Below are 19,327 nucleotides of genomic sequence, written 5' to 3'. Positions count from 1 at the left end.
ACAATCGAGTATATATATGTATTATAAATTCGCATTAACCACGACAACAATAGATATCATAACAGGTGTTAAACCTGTTATAATATATATATATATATATATATATATATATATATATATATATATATATATATATATATATATATATTAGTAAGTTATAAAAATATATATGGCAATTAAGCTACACAGAATATTCTCCGTAGCTTAATTGCCATATATATTCATAAGCCTGACGAATTCTCTGAGAGCGAAACGCGGAATATTCTGTGTAGCTTAAATTGCCATATATATTTTTATAACTTATTACCTAGCTCTACCTACGTATTGAGCAATGTTGAAGTAAATACTAAAAATTTACGCATAAAATCATATTTCCGTATATTAATTTATGTGATTAAATGAAGTAGTCATATATATATATATATATATATATATATATATATATATATATATATATATATATATATATACACTAGCAAAAGTACCCGTCGTTGACTGGGTTCAAAAACAGCCTACAGAAAATGGACTCTTATTTATGAAAGTATGATAGGGGTTATGAAAAGGAAGGGTTGTAAATTTGGGTTGAATTTGGGGGTATCAAAACCAAAGCAAAATATGATGAAAGTAAAAATAAAATAGATAAACCCCATAATTTATTATACCATACCTGTTCACACTGAAACACTTATGACAATATTCTGTGGATCTATATTAAAAAACCTTGTTAAACTTTGTGACATATTTCCATTCTATAGAGGTCAGGTGCGAACGAACACCCCATAATTTTATTATACCATATTTCTTCAAACTGAAACATAATTATCAAAGTATACTTACGAAGATAGATATGCAAAGTATTTATTAAAGTTTGTGCCTATTCCCATTCTATGGAGGCCAGGTGCGAACGCAGACTCCACAATTTTATTATACCATCCCTATTTAAGTAAAAACATACTTATCAAAGTATTCTTATATACATATATATCAAAAACACTTGTAAACGTTTTTTTTTTTTTAATTTTTAAATTTTTTATTTCATACTTTGTGGACCAGACGCGGACGCAGACCCCACAATTTTAATGAACTACTGTTCTGCCAGATCAAACATACCCATTCCTGTGCTTCGATACATCTATCATTATATGTAATCAGTTTTTTAAAATAGTCAACCATATAGGAGACTATTCGTGACCAGACACACACATACACACACAGACATTCAGCTTTATAATATATATATTTATTTATAACATATATATATATATATATATATATATATATATATATATATATATATATATATATATATATATATATATAGCTTTGTAACTGAATTTCGATTAAATCTTTTATTGGAAACCGGTCTGGGTATATTTATTTTTTCTTGACAACGTCTGAATTTTTGAATTTCTTTCCTTTGATTACCGATTATATAAGAAATATTTGTTTGATCAAGAGTTTTCAATAATCAAACGAAAAATCATATTCAAAGTTATAGACATACCTTTGTCGATAGTATTATTATTTGTTTGCTAGTTTAGAAATCATTTTTTTAACTGGTAAGTGAGCTACGAGGGGCGTGCAGTAAGTAATGCCCTGACCCACTTCTCAGAGCAGTAGAGCAACGAAACTTGGCACAGTTATTAGTCTTTCTCTACATAGGAACCACTCAGAGTTATGCATCGTTTGATGCAACTCTGGAGACCGTTTTTGTAGAACACTCCAGGTTGGTCCTCCAACCACGATGTGACTTCAGAAATCAAGGCTGCATCATCTGGGAAACGCTTTTCTTTCAAAAACAACTTCATGGCTGGGAAGAGGTGAAAGTCAGAGGGTGCAAGGTCAGGAGAGTAGGGAGGATGGGGTAGAATTTCATAACAACATGCCCGTGCTTCTAATCTGGTGACATGCGAGTTGTGGATCAGAGTGTTGTCCTGCAGGAAGAGGGTACCTTTGCTGATCTTGCCCCGCCTCTTAATTTTGATAGCTTCCCTTAATTTCCTCACAAGTGAAGCATAATAATTGTAATTGTAATTGTGATACCCTTTGCCAGGAAATCTGTCATCACTACTTCGTCCTGGTCCCAGAAGACTGTGAGCATGACCTTGCCAGCGGAGGGCTGCACCCTTGCCTTCTTTGGAGGTGGTGAGTTCAAGTGCTTCCACTGCATTGACTGGGCTTTGGTCTCTGGATTATAGTGATGGACCCAGGTTTCATCCTGTGTAACCAGTCTTTTGAAAAACTTTGACTCATCTTCTGGGTACATCTCCAAATTCATCCTCAAGCACTCGACACATTCTTGCTTCTGGAATGATGTGAGCAACCTGGGAATCCATCTGGCAGACACCTTATGCATATGCAAATGGTCATGAATGATAGTTTCCATAGACCCTGTACTAATCTTGACATCTTGGGCTATTTGGTGAATAGTTATGCGCCGATCTTCCAAAATGGCAGCCTCAACTTGACGGACAGATGCCTCATCAATGGCAGAAGGGGGACGACCAGGTCTGGGAGCTGTTTCCAGAGACTTCTGGCCATGTTTGAATTCACGATGCCAGCGTTTTACAAGGTCATATGATGGGGTATTATCAGAATAAGTTTCTTTCATTTCATCAAAAGTCTCCTGTGGTGTGCGTCCTTTCAAATACAAAAACCGGATCACTGCTCGACATTCAACAGGCTCGATTTCACACCTGACTCAGTTCAAACACCTGTAAAACAGAAACCACAATTAGTTTAGAGGTGTAATTTGCCACATAACCCGTAGAGATATAAATCATTGCACATGCAGAATTTCAGCTAGATCAGACAACTGGAAGTGGGTCAGGGGCATTACTTATTGCACGCCCCTCGTACAACACAAGAACAGTGAGAATGAAAAGTTATGATAGATGTTAGTGGTCACAGAGTTTCTAGTTTCATTAATATAGTATAGAATTGGTTTTGTAGAATTGAAATGGTCTGGAAATTGAAGTATCTGCAGAACTGCCTATTCCAACTCCATTATTTCTTACTGCATTATATTTGCAATAGATGAACACATTTTACCTTAAAGTAAAAAAAAAAAACATCAGTTATTCAACTGCGTTTTATGTTTTGTCTTTTAAAACTTTATTCACTCCAAGCAAGGCACATTGCCCTGAGACATAAGGGAGTACTATCAATTAGGAACCATCCTTATGAGAACATACTAAGTTAGGAGTTTAGCAGTGAGATATTTGTTCACATTACATTTAAATATCTGCATTTTAGTACAGTCAAGAAGTAGGGAACATCGAGGTAATCCCAAAGGCTAGCAGTTCAAAGCAAGAAACTATTAGAGTAGAAAGCTTTCTGGCATTTGGGGATATCTACAGTGAAGGAGTGGGATTTTGCTGCTTTCCATATTAATCAGGGGTATTTATGTCGAGCACAGGCATGCAACAAGGATAAGGGTTTGAGTTCGGTTGGTAGCATGAGAACTATTAGACCAGAGATCATGTTTTGGAACTTGTCGAATAAGGAGACACTAGTGGTTCATGTTCCATCTTCGATGTGGCAACAATACTCCATGCATGGGTGAATGATAGCCTTGTAGTGGAAGTGGAAGTCTATATTCAATCTCGAAAGACAATGGATACCCTCTGTAAGGGTAGCTGCACGTCCAATTATGAGGTAAGGGTTGCGCAATCTCCAACCACACTTCTTTTGAATCAACGTTATTTCCATGGCAGGTGCTCGTCTGAGCTTCAATCCCTCGTCCCCCCCCTCGCCAATCTTTCACGAGAAACACCCGTCTGGCTGAAACTACTGTCAATAATTTTCCCCACTCTTTATCTGTGCCTAAATCCAAACGTAGATTCCATGAGCAAAGCTTCTTTCTTAGAACTGCACGCCAGTGGAACTCTCTGCCGCTTGCCTGTTTCCCACCTGACTACAACTTGGACGTCTTCAAGTCCAACATAAACAAACTCCTGACAAACCGCCCCCTTAAGTAAGACACTCTATCAAAACCCCCAATACTAATGATTACTACGATACTATCTCATTGATTACTGTACCCTTATTCCTGAGTGGCCTTCGGGCCTTGATAAGTGGTGACCCCCATGTAAAAAAAAACAAAAAAACACTGCTTGAGTCCAGTGGCAAGGAGAGGTCCAGGCCGACTGGAAACAATGCCGAGATAAGTGCAAAGTGCATGCAGCACCTGAAATTCTGAAATCGTCACCCATTTCAGCACTGACCAGGTTTAACCTTGTAGTAATATAGGATATTGGCAGGTGTGAGAAGTTTTTAGCATGATAGACAGAGCCTACCTACTTTGCAGAAGTCTTGGCAATGTCTTCTATGCATTTTTTCAGATTCATATTATCTGTAAATGTTAGGCCGTGGAGGTTGAATGATGACCTCTCAAGTAGGATGCTATTTGCCATGGCCATTGATGGTTAGAAAGGTTTTTTTATAGTTGTTAAAGGAAAGGAGCTTCATCTTAGTAGCATTAAATCCATTTACATTTTCACTCCACTACAGACTGGAGGTGTCTTATAAGGATACAGAAATTGCATTGGATAAGTGTGCATTCGTTCTGTCCACATGTCTTTAGTAGAGCACGGTATCATAACCAACTATACCCATCTCAAACGCAATTTCATCAGGAATGTTGTTTATGAATATGAAGAATAATAAAGGCCCAAAGATATACTGTTTTTCAATAAGTACATACTTAAATTCTAACTATGTTCCCCTATTTAGACATGTCGTCTTACTGTATCAATTTGTAATATAACTTATTTCATTGTTCAGATATATATATATTGTTATGTTTGCAGGTTGAACCAAATAACGTATAAGGCAATACAAATGAAGACTCAACAAACAAAGGTAGATCAGTAAGAAGTGTATTAGGAAAAGTATATTTACATAATGGTTGTCAGGTAAGAGAGTCTTGGCTGGAGAACATATCTGCTCTCGGCTCGGCCTTCGGTGGCTTCTGGTTAACACACACTCAGACTAACCGAGTCTTGCTATTTATGTGTAATATTATCCACATATGTAAATGAGTGGGTGCCACCACAACATATATATATATATATATATATATATATATATATATATATATATATATGCTATTCTTTTTTTGTCTTATCATAATTTAAATTTTTTTTTTTCGTTTTAGGGTTCGTATGGGATTGTAAAATTAGCATATAACGAAGAAGATGATACACACTATGTAAGTATTTCTTTTATTAAAGTTCTGATTTTTTTTTTATATTACTTGTATTGATCGGACTATTGTTCACATCTTGAGTGATATTTGTGCAACGTTTTAGCCGGATTGTCCTTCGACCATTTTCAGGCATGTTGGTTGTTATTTGGAAAAGAAAAGAGAAAAATTACTGGCTCCGTAGGTATTTTCGTATTTTTGGAGTTAATTTCTGTTTTATGGTTGTGCTTTTTTTGTTTTGTTTTTTTTTTATCATCATCTATAGCCGACCCTCCCCACTCTATATCAGCAGTTCAGAGGTCATAAATATAATATATAAAATTAACATCTCCTTTATTTCTTTATTAAACCGGATTTTAACAAGTAATTTATTGAAAATAAACTTGCATTCTTGTTTCTTATAAAATATAAATTTTTCCTACTTCTTCTTCATCCTATAATTTTTTTTTCTTATCTCTTCTGTGTTAAACTATGCGACATCTTCTTTCAGATTAAGTTTAAAAAAGTTAAAGTCATTAAATTACGGCAAGATTTTATTGTGAGAAAAACAATTGTGTAGGTATTAAAAATTTTTTTTGTATTTTTTTTTTTTTAATATTATATGAGGAATCATTTCGTGTTAAAATCTATTGAGAAATATACATTTTGTGTTGAGAAATACATATTTTAAATATATAAACATTAAGTAAAGAATAGCAAGTTATCCAAAAATTGCCATCCATTCGGGCCGGATTAGATAACTTTACCTAATGCTTACACATTTAAAGTGTGTATTTCTCAATAAAAAATGTGTATTTCTCAATAAAAAATGTGTATTTCTCAATAAAAAATGTGTATTTCTCAATAAAAAATGTGTATTTCTCAATGAAAAATGTGTATTTCTCAATGGATTTTATTTCGAAAAGATTTCTCAAATAATGATACTTAATAAATAAATAAATAATATTTAATAAATAATTTTTTTTGGTGCTTACACAGAATTTTTTTCTGGCAAGGATTTTGCTGAATAAAAGTTACCCATTTTTAATACAAAAGGCATAACTGTACAAACACACCCGTGGCTGATACGTTGTACGTTAAAAAATAAGAAAAAAGGGGAATAACTCATATTCTTGAGCCAATATTATGAAAGTCTGTGTAAAAAGTGACAGGAATGACAACTGGGTTAAAAATGACTGTTGGAATAATTAGAGTATTATATACGGCATAATCACATTTGACACACCGTTACCTGTCACCTCACCAAAGTTAAGCAACACTGAGCCTGGTAAGTACCAGATGGGTGACCATTTCGGACATCCAGAAGCTGTATCTGCTCTCTGCTTATCTCTACATTGTTTCCAGTCGGCCTGGACCTATCCTTGCCACTGGACTCAAGCAGTGCTGATTCAGGAGAGGTGTGTTTGGGGATTGCGCAACTTCTGCCACATAATTACACGTGCAGCTGCCCCTACAGGGGGTATCCTTTCTGTTTTGAGACTGAACGGGCATCAATTAGAATAGCAATTTCTCTTTGTTTGGAATTGTCTCCTCTTATTTTGGGAATTCTCCTTGGCAAGGTTTTATTGCCACATTACAAATTTTGGATGGAAAGACAAAAGTGTTGACCAAGATTTGTGAAATTGTACTGGTGCTCCATTAAATTGTACTGGTGCTCCATTAAATTGTACTTTAATATAGGAACCAAAATTGATGAAAATCAGTCAATGATTTTTTTTAAACGATTTAAGCTTGCAAAAAAAGTAGTTAAACTGATAGAAAGAGTGGTAAATAATGAATGAGTAAAGTCAGAAAACTAAATGTTTTTATATAAAACTAGCAGGAAGGAATACTCGGCCTTGCCCGGTCGTAAGATATGCTTAAACATATTTTAATTTATGCAGATATCATATTCATTATTACAGAACCAATTCTCTCTTGAATGTGACATTGTGCCTAATATATAGTACTGATTTCAAATGTTTTTAAAAAAATGACTTAGGTGTCGTCAGCTAGAATCAAAACCAAAACATTTAGCGCTCCAGTCATTTGAGCTATCGATAGATAAATAAGAAAAATGTTAAATTAAACCACTTTAAGCTATGAAAAAGTAATAGAAATGCGTTGGCAAGTTGAAATGAACAGTTTTCATTTCTGTTAGATATTGACTGGGCAATGCTGAAGAAGTGCTGGTTGATAATTTTTATGATTATTCAACTCAAAATGTTTTGTCAGCTAACATATATTTTTTAAAAATAATCAAAATATTTAGATATTTATTTACACTTAATAGCTACCAGGAATGTGAATTTAAGAATGTTATAACATCGTTGACAACTTGGAAATAATGACATATAAAATCATCAGTTGATTATCTTAATAACGTATACTAATGACGTCATTTAGAGGGTGGGGATGATCTTTTTGAGATACATGGAAATTAGTTAGAGTCAGTCAGAATAAGGAGAGAGACAGAGATGGTCTACACATCATGATGGCTCCGAAAATCAAAAAATTGGCGATGGTTAGAATCAGTGCTGCAACTTTCCAAAAAGACAAAAACGCTCTGAAATAAAAAAAAAAAAAAAGTTACCGAAAATAAAACCCGAGGCTTTTTCCTGGAAAAAGTTTCCAATGTAGCTTCCCGTCGAACAAGACTAAGGATGGACCAGATATGTTCCCGATTGACCAAATGTTGAAACCACAAATAAGTGTTATTTATCCTTTGTGTTGTAAAGGTATTTATATGAATGTTTGTCCCATCATGAACTGTATTTAAATGTACATACACACAACAAACTGTAGATAGACGATCACAACGCTAGACGGTCATAGACGAACACTCTGTATACACACATTCATCAGATATCAAAGCCACTGTTATATACACCATTAGACGATTGACACAAGTAAAAAATATAGGTACATATATATAAAAGACACACACACAGATGTGTGTGTGTGGGGGGTATACCCATCGGCTATATAATATTTCAATTTGCTAATGTAATTCTGTCCGTATTATACATCCATTCCAAGATTTTTCTCATTACAAACCATCCTAGATGTATGATTACTATTTCCTGTTAATTAAAGTGTTATGTGATCAGTAGTTTAAGAGTTTATCGGTTAAATATTTTCACACAGACACACCACAGACACATGTACATACATCTACTGTTTTATTTATATAGAAAACGCGCTTATTTGGCGAGTCAGTTGAAGTTGTTAAAAGCAAAAGGTCAAACAGAAACCAGTAACAGAATTGATAATTAGTCTCTATGTAACAGTTCAAGGGGTAAGCACGACTAGTATATTGCACTTTTAGAATATGAGAAAGAAAAAAAAAATATATATATATATACACCCGTTCACATACACTTTTCACGATAAAACTAGAACCCAGAATTAGATAGAATCGAGCAATTGCATCGACAACGGACAACACCAGACCTAAAGTGGGTTTCGATGTACTGCATCTCATCAGTGACGTGCTCCGACATAGGCGCAAACCCAGGTCGTCGCACTCATGAAGTGTGCAATACTGACGACCTAACCATATGGGCCACGGCGCAATCTATTGGCTATGCCTTGATTTTTAAATTCTTATATTTTTATCCAGTTCTACATTCTACGATGTGACAAGCAACGCGTCCTATACAACTAAGATAGTTACTGCTGGTATGCAGGCAGTAGATATCACATCTACAAACATTAACTGAAATTAGCCGACTCCCCAGACACGATTTCGGAACAACCTATTTGTTGAGGGACATCGCGTCCCTACGAAGGATGAACCGCTTTTTCTACACATATTAGACAATAAGAGGGGATTATAGATAGATATATAAATACCTGTTCACATACACTTTTCACGATAAAGCTAGAACCCAGAATTAGATAGAATCGAGCAATTGCATCGACAACGGACAACGCCTGCATACCAGCAGTAACTATCTTAGTTGTATAGGACACGTTGCTTGTCATATCGTAGAATTTTCTTTTTCTTTTTATCAGTTTGGGGTTTTCTATATCATTTATATATATTAGGCTGCAGAAACTTTAAGATTAGAATCAGATAAAATTAGAAGATTATAGCATCCGATAATCAAACAGTAAAATAAAGCAGACGTAATTGAGAATCTGCTCACGTTTGGCATTATAGCACTCCATTGAGCTGATAAGGCTCTATTCTTCTATGAAGTCTCCAGAAGTAACTAGAAAAAAAAAACAAAACAAATGTAAAGACATTTGTGAAATAACTGTTTAGCTGCGTTTTCAACAAATTAGAGCTTCTTATATAGCAATAACAAACGTTAAACCACCATCTTTCAAATAAAAATAATTCTTTTTAAAGTTCGGTAACACATTTTTGCTTCTTCCATAAACCAGTCTTTTTTGGAGGGAGGGAGAGGGGTCTTGTTCTTTGATGTTAGAATCATAAAAATGAACTATTATTTTATTACAGAGCATTCATATTTAAACTAGCAGGGCCTGTGGAAATTCCACAGCGAACTCTTTCATATATAATATATTGGTGTTGGCATTCTGTGGACGTTCAACGTAAATGGAGACACCCCGATATTATTGTAACCTTTTTTGTTAAACCTGCAAAAGTATTTATTTAAGCTAACAGAGACGGTCATGAAATACGCTTAAATATATTTTAATTTATGCAGATTTCGTATACATTATTATACAGTCAATTTTCCATCGATTCTTACAAATTATAAAGTTGTGATTTCAAAAATAAAAATATATATCCGTATCACTTGGGTGCATCAGCTTGCATCGAAACCGAAACCAAATGTTATGAAGAAAAAGAAAAGAAGAAAAAATCTCACTCTCTCTCTCTCTCTCTCTCTCTCTCTCTCTCTCTCTCTCTCTCTCTCTCTCTCTCTCTCTCTCTCTCAATACTCCGGGCACAGCACCTTTAAATATGTTTAACTGCGGCTTTGCTCTTTTAGACTCTGGTCTATTACTTTCTATAATATGTATATATATACTTGATAGGTGTATTTACCTAGAGCTATATTAATACGGGGATAAAAGATCAATAATATATATATATATATATATATATATATAATATATATATATATATATATATATATATATATATATATATATATATATATATATATATATATATATATATATATATATATATATATTGGCTGGCAGTTTTTTATTATCGATACATAAAATGAAACAACTTCCACGCGTGTCTTTTGCCAAAATTAAATTGTCGGACAAAGCATGCAAGATGCTACGTCTTTTTACCTTTATGCAAGTGACCGGAATATTCATCAAATAGTTAGCAGCAGTCATATGCAAATGAGCAAACCAGTGACTGATGTGGCGTTACAGCAGAGATGAAAAAAAGAAGGCACATGTTCAGAGAAGCAGTTATTTGAAACGTGTTCAAGACGTAGAGAATTCAAGACATGTTTGAGACACGAGAGCTGAAAATAGACGTATTACACACGTGGCCCATGAGCGACAGGGAAAGCCGTGTCCTAAACATGGCCGGACAAAGACAGACTACCACATGTTCAGCACTGCAGAGTCTTGTTAAGCACATTGGAGTGCGAGGTGCTATTCTGGAAGTACCTGTAAATAAATATCTGTTGTTTCAAACTACAAAAAAAAGTGAGTGCAAGTCTTTCTTTGTGTTTGTTTCCTTGTGACTGTCTGCTTAAAACGTGTGGGTCCCAAGTGTTGATATGTAACGACTGCGTTACAAATATTGTTTTTAATGTCACTGTTTCTCCTGCCCTTGAAAAGGATATGAATCCACTCCCCCCCCCCCCAAGTATAGGTGAAATTGTAGGTGGACTAGATTCTTGATACAAGTATTCAAGGAAAATGGGACCTCTAAGATGAAACCAATCTTTCATCAATTATTTAAGCATTGTTTCTTTTAGATTTCTAATCTTAAGTTTTGAACAATACCGGATCAGAAATTTGGTTTTAGATTATGCAACCCTTGCTTCACGATGAACACCCTATTATTCCAAGAATCCTTTATGAGCATATTCGTTCTCTCTTCAAGTGGAAGACCTTTATCGAAGACTGCATAGAATATCTCATGAGCTCCAATCTATGGTCCCCCCCTTGCCAAACTTACACAAAAATTCGTCTAGCTGAAACCACTCTCAATAATAATTTCCCACACTTTTTATCTGTGCCTAATCCTAAATATAGATTCCATGAACAAAGCTTCTTCTTAGAACTGCACGTCTGTGAAACTCTTCCGTTTGCCTGCTTTCCAGCTGACTGCAACATGGTCATCTTCAAGTCCAACGTAAACAGGTTCTTGATGAGCCGTTCCCCTTAAGTAATCCAATTTCCAAATTTACACTAATAACGATTACTATGATATTGTCCCATTGACTACCATACACTCATTAACCCTTATCCTCGAGTGGCCAATGAGCCTTGATAAGCTGTGACTCCTTTGTAAAAAAAAAATGTTTTCAAAGAAGGAAGAAATGCTACTTTTGTGGTCATTTGCATCACGTTAAAGTCAATTGCCTTCAACGTGCTGATCTGCATAGCAAATGTGATTTTGTAAATCAAAGTCTTTGTGGAATAGCACGATGACTAAATTTCTATTTTTGTTCACCACTGCAAACAAGGCATATTGTCACTGAAGCACAAGGGGCTACTGTGATAGGGGACAGATTTCTAGGGGTCTAACTTTAGTCGGGATTTGTGCAGCAAGATGTTTGTTGACATTACATTTAGATAGTTTGCATGTTGGTTTGGTTAAGGGAGCAGTGACTTACTCCACAATACTTTATAGTCTACATTGCACTGTTTATTTTATAAAATTATTTTTTATATAAACACTTAACTTCAAGTTTAAAATGCAAAAGTCAAGTATCATTGTGCTCTAAATAGAAACATTTATTTTGAACATGCCGCTCTCTTTTCAAAGAACCTACTGGTGATTTTATATGCCAGGCTGTATAAAAGTGTTAAATTTGGTCAAAATTTGACTGTTCTTTCTTTAATGGAATTTTTCCGGTTATCGATTTTTGATACTTATCAGAGGCATTCCGATACAAAACCTATCTAAGAACACTTGCAGACACATAAAGTACATTTGTGTCAAATTGCATAAAAATCGGCCTGGGAACGAACTTACTTACACACACACGCACATGCGTGCACACACACACACACACATACACACACACACACACACACACGAACACACACACATACACGCACACACACACACACACATACGCGCACACACACACGCACAAACGCACACACACACACATGCACAAACACAGATAAATTACACACGCACACGAACACACACCCACAAACGCACACACACACACACACACACACATGCGCACACACGCAGACACACACGCACGCAGACACACACGCACAAACGCAGATAAATTGCCTTCTGTATATAATTACAAATTGTTTCTTGTTGTTTTGGATTTCAATCTTTAGTTTTGAGCAATACCAGTTCAAAAGTTTGATTTTACATTGTGCAACCATTGCTGCACTATGAACTCCCTATTGCGCAAGTATATTTTATGAGCGTATTCGTTCTCTCTTCAAGTGGAAGACCTTTATCGAAGGGTATTGATTGTTGGTATAGAAAATAAAATTAATTTTTTTTAACAACTTCTGTGAACTTCCAAACATTTTTCCCAGGTTGATCCAGCATCACTAATTTTATAATTATGTGAGATTATCATCTTCACTTAGTTTCTCCATCCTGGACTGCTACTCTCTCTCTCTCTCTCTCTCTCTCTCTCTCTCTCTCTCTCTCTATCTATCTATCTATCTCTCTCTATCTCTCTCTCTTTCTATCTATCTCTCATGTGTTAGATCCGTGAAAGAGTAATTGGATTCGAGAGCTCACTTTAATACAGAGCAAGAACAAAGCGTCTACTCAAATGGAATCCTACAAAGCTGATGTAATTTAATAATAGCCTCTTTCTCATATTCCTTGATTTTGATTTAGTGGTATGAACTTTTTAAAGCAGTGTGGATAAACTAAGCTCAATGCTAACTTCTGATAATATATGACATATCTGTTGAATGAATGACTCCTCTCAGTGCTTAATTTCACTGTAATAAATTTACAGTTTTGAGGCAAGTTTTAGAACAGAAGTGGCTTATCAATGGTTGGTGTTGCTTGCACACTGTGAATCTACTCAGGTTAAAGTTTATTTTCTCAATAGTAAAAACGTCTTGCAGCAAAAAGTTAAAGTTTCCAAGGCTAAAAAATGTGTTTATTATGCATATGGATACATACATAACTTCCGGTTTGTATTGGAAATCTCATATATAAATTAAAGCGAGATTTTTCCCCCTATATCTTTGGCCGGTATAACTTCCTAAATAAAACTTTCATAATTGGTGTTAAGACAAATTTAACACTTTTTTTTTTTTTAAAGAAAAACTGTCATGTTGATGTATTCTCAAAATTTATAGGGCATCTCTTAGGAAATCTTTTCTGGAATATAACTCACCCAAAGAAACTGCTCTGAGACACCATCATAGCGTTAAGGTGGCACCTGAACCTGGATTATGCATCCTTCATGGTGTCATTCAATCCTGGAAATCAGCTGGTCCTTCGTATTGCAGGCGCAATAGTTGGTATCTTTCTCAATTACACCCTAATATCTTGGAAATATTCTTAACAAGACTTTTTATACAATTTGCATAAGTGACTTTATGCAATTTGCATAAGTGACTTTATGCAATTTGCATAAGTGACTTTATACAATTTGCATAAGTGACTTTATGCAAATTACCAACTATTACTTTAGGAGAGGCTAACACTAAAAATGAACCTTGGACAAGCAGAGTTCAAAAAAAAGAATTTACTGGAAGGACAAGAAGAGCTCGAAAAGATTTATTGAAAGAAATGAAAACACTTCTCCTCACCTCTGCTACCTGATTTTCTTCAACAAAAAAGAACATTCTCCAGGACAACCGTTTTGGAAACCATCAAACTTCAAACTGACATAATTATTACTTTTTATTGTGTTTGTAATTATTATTGAATGTAATTTGTTTTGAATGCAATAACTTGTTGGTTTTTAATTGCCTTGATCAAAAAACAAAACGGAAAGTTGTTCTACTATAAAAAGATTGTTCTTTTCTATAGACAAAAAAATTAAGTGTTAGAAAAAAACTAACTGAAGAAAATTTTTGACAAATAATAGTCCATAGGGTCACAGGTTGGATTTGTGAAGTCATGGAAGTCCTCAGACAGCCATTTCTGTTTTTATTGTTTATTTTCGAGGCTGCAACACAAAGCTGAGTCCTATGCCACACATATGTCCTTCCCACAACTACTCCTTCCTCCCAGTGCTTAATAACAGTGGACAGCAATTTAATATAGTCATCTGAGTAAATTTGAGTCCGTTTTTTTTTTTTATATATAAATGTCTGGTCTCATTACAATTTTTATATTTTATCCAATGATTACAAAATAAAAACAAATTATCTCAAGGACACTCTTAAAATATACATAGCCTATGGATTTTACCTTTCTTTGTTTTAAACATAATATTACGAAATAGTAACTATTATTTTTCAGTTTTGCTGATCAATCATGAGCGTGTTTTTTTTTTCTTTTTTAGGCAGTCCCCACTTATCAAGGCCTGGGGCCACTTAAGGATAATGGTTAAGTGTTAGGCACATAGTGAGAAAACATGATCGATTATGGTAGAACTTGGGTAAGGCTAGATTATTTAGGAGGAGGAGGACTTTATAGGAATTTATTCACACTAGATTTGAAGATGGCCATGTTACAGTCAGTCGGGAAGCAGACATGCGATATTCAGTTTTCAGTATACTTACGTTTGCATCTTGTTGTGTAGTCGGGGTGTGTATATATCGGGGATATATTTTTTTTATTTTCTTACTTTTTTCTGTCTCGCTATTTCCTATTTAAATCGACACCATACATATAGGTTCTTTCTTTTTTTTTCAACATAAAATTGATACAATCAACAATTTTTTTTTCTTCACGAACATATTTTTCATAGCCAATTACGGCCCGTTTTTTTTTTTTTAATTATGCTTAAAATATATATTCGTGTGTGTTCTTTTACATTTTAGAATTTTTTTCATTGTCTATTCATTATCTATGTTTTCATGCGCCTAGTGTGCATGTTTTCGTTTTTTTATATATAAATCTAGCATCTATATATATTTTTTATATATATATAAATCTAGCATATATATATATTTATATATATATATAAATCTAGCATATATATATATTTTTTATATATATAAATCTAGCATATATATATATTTTTTATATATATATAAATCTAGCATATATATATATTTTATATATATATATAAATCTAGCATATATATATATTTTTTATATATATAAATCTAGCATATATATTATATATATATATATAAATCTAGCATATATGTATATGTTATATATATATAAATCTAGCATATATATATATTTTATATATATATAAATCTAGCATATATATATATTTTATATATATATAAATCTAGCATATATATTATATATATATATAAATCTAGCATATATGTATATTTTATATATATATAAATCTAGCATATATATATTTTATATATATATAAATCTAGCATATATATATATATTTTATATATATATAAATCTAGCATATATTTATATTATATATATATATAAATCTAGCATATATATATTATATATATATAAATCTAGCATATATATATATTTTATATATATATATATATAAATCTAGCATATATATATTTTATATGTATAAATCTAGCATATATATATATATTATATATATAAATCTAGCATATATATATATTTTATATATATATAAATCTAGCATATATATATATATTTTATATATATATAAATCTAGCATATATTTAAATTATATATATATAAATCTAGCATATATATATATTATATATATATAAATCTAGCATATATATATATACTATATATATATAAATCTAGCATATATATATATTATATATATATATATAAATCTAGCATATATATATATATTTTATATATATATATAAATCTAGCATATATATATTTTTTATATATATATAAATCTAGCTTTATATATATATATTATATATATATATAAATCTAGCATATATATATATTTTATATATATATATAAATCTATCATATATATATATTTTATATATATAAAAATCTAGCATATATTTATATTATATATATATAAATCTAGCATATATATATTATATATATTATATATATATAAATCTAGCATACATATATTATATATATATATAAATCTAGCATATATATATTATATATATATATAAATCTAGCATATATATATATATTTTATATATAAATCTAGCATATATATATATATATTATATATATATAAATCTAGCATATATATATTATATATATATATAAATCTAGCATATATATATATATTATATATATAAATCTAGCATATATATATATTATATATATATATATCTAGCATATATATATTATATATATATATATCTAGCATATATATATATTTTATATATACATAAATCTAGCATATATATATATAATATATATATATAAATCTAGCATATATATATATATATATATTATATATATATAAATCTAGCATATATATATTATATATATATAAATCTAGCATATATATATATCATATATATATAAATCTAGCATATATATATTTTATATATATATAAATCTAGCATATATATATATTTTATATATATATATAAATCTAGCATATATATATATTTTATATATATATATATATATATATATCTAGCATATATATATATTATATATATATAAATCTAGCATATATATATTTTATATATATATAAATCTAGCATATATATATATTATATATATATATAAATCTAGCATATATATATTATATATATATATAAATCTAGCATATATATATATATATTATATATATATAAATCTAGCATATATATATATATTATATATATAAATCTAGCATATATATATATATTATATATATATATATCTAGCATATATATATTATATATATATATATCTAGCATATATATATATATTTTATATATATATAAATCTAGCATATATATATATATATAATATATATATATATAAATCTAGCATATATATATATATTATATATATAAATCTAGCATATATATTATATATATATATAAATCTAGCATATATATATATCATATATATATAAATCTAGCATATATATATATTATAAATATATAAATCTAGCATATATATATATTTTATATATATATATAAATCTAGCATATATATATATTTTATATATATATATATATATAAATCTAGCATATATATATATTATATATATATAAATCTGGCATATATATATTTTATATATATATAAATCTAGCATATATATATATTATATATATATATAAATCTAGCATATATATAGAGATTATATATATACTAGCGGGGGTACCCGGCGTTGCCCGAGTGTTTCCGGGACGGGGGGGGGGGAGTTTTAAAAAATGTTATGGTAGGTAAGTAGGAAGTATCAAACCCGGAGTCATGAGTAAAAGTAGGAAAATAAAGTGTGAAAAAAAAAACATCTGCAACGTTAACAGTTCGGCCACCAAGAAAAGTCCATTCCAGTTGTTTAGGAAAAAAAAAAAAAAAACGACTACGGTAAGTCGGCGCGAACGTGAAAATATAATGTGAATTGTCCAGCACGCTAACCACTACGCCACAGAGCACTGCAGCTTAGTTTGGTGATTTTAAATAACTTCACATGAAAGAACTACGAAGCCAAACCGGTGTTTTCTTCTCAACTGTTCCTTGTGAACGATCCCCAAACGGTGTTAAGTGGTGGCAGGGGGAGGAGGAATTTATTAGAGAGAAAATATTTTACCACTTCCATTGATCTTAACCGATTTTGGCCGTGACTTCTCAGCAGAAAAAGTATAGAAATCTAAGATTATCGAGGAATTTGAGAAATAATAAGCCTATAACACACCTCAGATGTTGTTCTGCCGTTTGTGCATATTATATTTGCATGAAATATCTTGATTTTTAATCCTATTAATGTCAAAATCAGACGGGAAAAAATGAGTTCATTTTATTTATATAGAGATAGAGAAGAGATAGAGAAGATAAATCTGGCATATGTATATTTTCCAGTTCTTTAACCTAACCTTTTTTTCTTCTTACGACTGTCTGTCTTTTTCCTTTTTGCGGCATATCATCTCTTTTTTCAAATACATTTTGTGTGTGTGTGTGGATGTATGATTCTCTTTCTTTTTTGTTTTTCTGTACATTGTGTGTATGTGTCTGGTAACTCGTCTAGCATTTTTTTGTACCTTAGGACTCTATTTTTCACGTTGTGAATTATCTTCTTTTTTTGTTTATTTTGTTTCCGTAGTAAGTCAAGTTCTTTTTTTCCGACTCCATGCAGAATTCTTACGGTTGACGGCGCCAAATCGTAATTTGTTGTGTAGTCGGGGTGTGTATATATCGGGGACATATTATAACATAATTTAGGCCTCTTGATTCCTTTGGGAACATAGAGCTGCATTTTTTTTTTTTTTTTCGGTTTCTGTAATTTTCTTTCTTTTACAGAATTGGGTTGTTGGCCCTATTTTAACCCCCAATCTGGGGGCGCAGTGAGTGCTCTTAGTCTGATCTCTACCCTTCAACCTGTCTGACTTGGGTGACCTTACCAGGAGACGAATCTCCCGTCAGCATAGCTATCCGGGTTATAGAGACACGGAAGCCTCCCAATCACGCCATGGTTGCACTCGCTAGGGGTTTATAACACATAGTGACGAAGATTCATTACTGAAAGAGGGATACCGTTAACATTATTGAGGAAGGAGACGTGAAATACAGTTCTTTTTAACACAGAGGGTAAATACATTAATTGTGATGGTAGGGATAGTTAACATTTTGGAAGGGTGTTGCAAAAAGTTCATCTACAAATACGATCGAAAAAAATCACATTACCTTTCATGGTTGAAAGATGACAAAACGAAGACAAAGGTTTACACCATATATGATGACATTTATTCCACTAATTGGCTGGATGATGATCAGGAATTCAATTGCTTTTAGATTTC

The 19,327-nt window shown here is 31.9% G+C and overlaps 1 protein-coding gene across 6 annotated transcripts in view; it reads left to right on the top strand.

Moving 5' to 3' along the window:
- The window catches only part of LOC145277521 (calcium/calmodulin-dependent protein kinase kinase 1-like), a 659,720-nt gene that overhangs the window by 329,102 nt on the left and 311,291 nt on the right, over positions 1-19,327 (top strand). For all 6 annotated transcript variants that reach the window (XM_080129008.1, XM_080128980.1, XM_080128989.1 and 3 more), the window contains exon 3: positions 5,159-5,212. In XM_080129008.1, the coding sequence (XP_079985134.1) occupies positions 5,159-5,212 (54 nt within the window). The remainder of the gene's footprint in view (positions 1-5,158; positions 5,213-19,327) is intronic.

Source organism: Euprymna scolopes, chromosome 1, assembly GCF_053919585.1.
Source record: "Euprymna scolopes isolate OS-2025 chromosome 1, ASM5391958v1, whole genome shotgun sequence".
NCBI classification, from domain to species: Eukaryota; Metazoa; Mollusca; class Cephalopoda; order Sepiida; family Sepiolidae; genus Euprymna; species Euprymna scolopes.
This window is presented reverse-complemented; position numbering and strand designations above follow the sequence as displayed.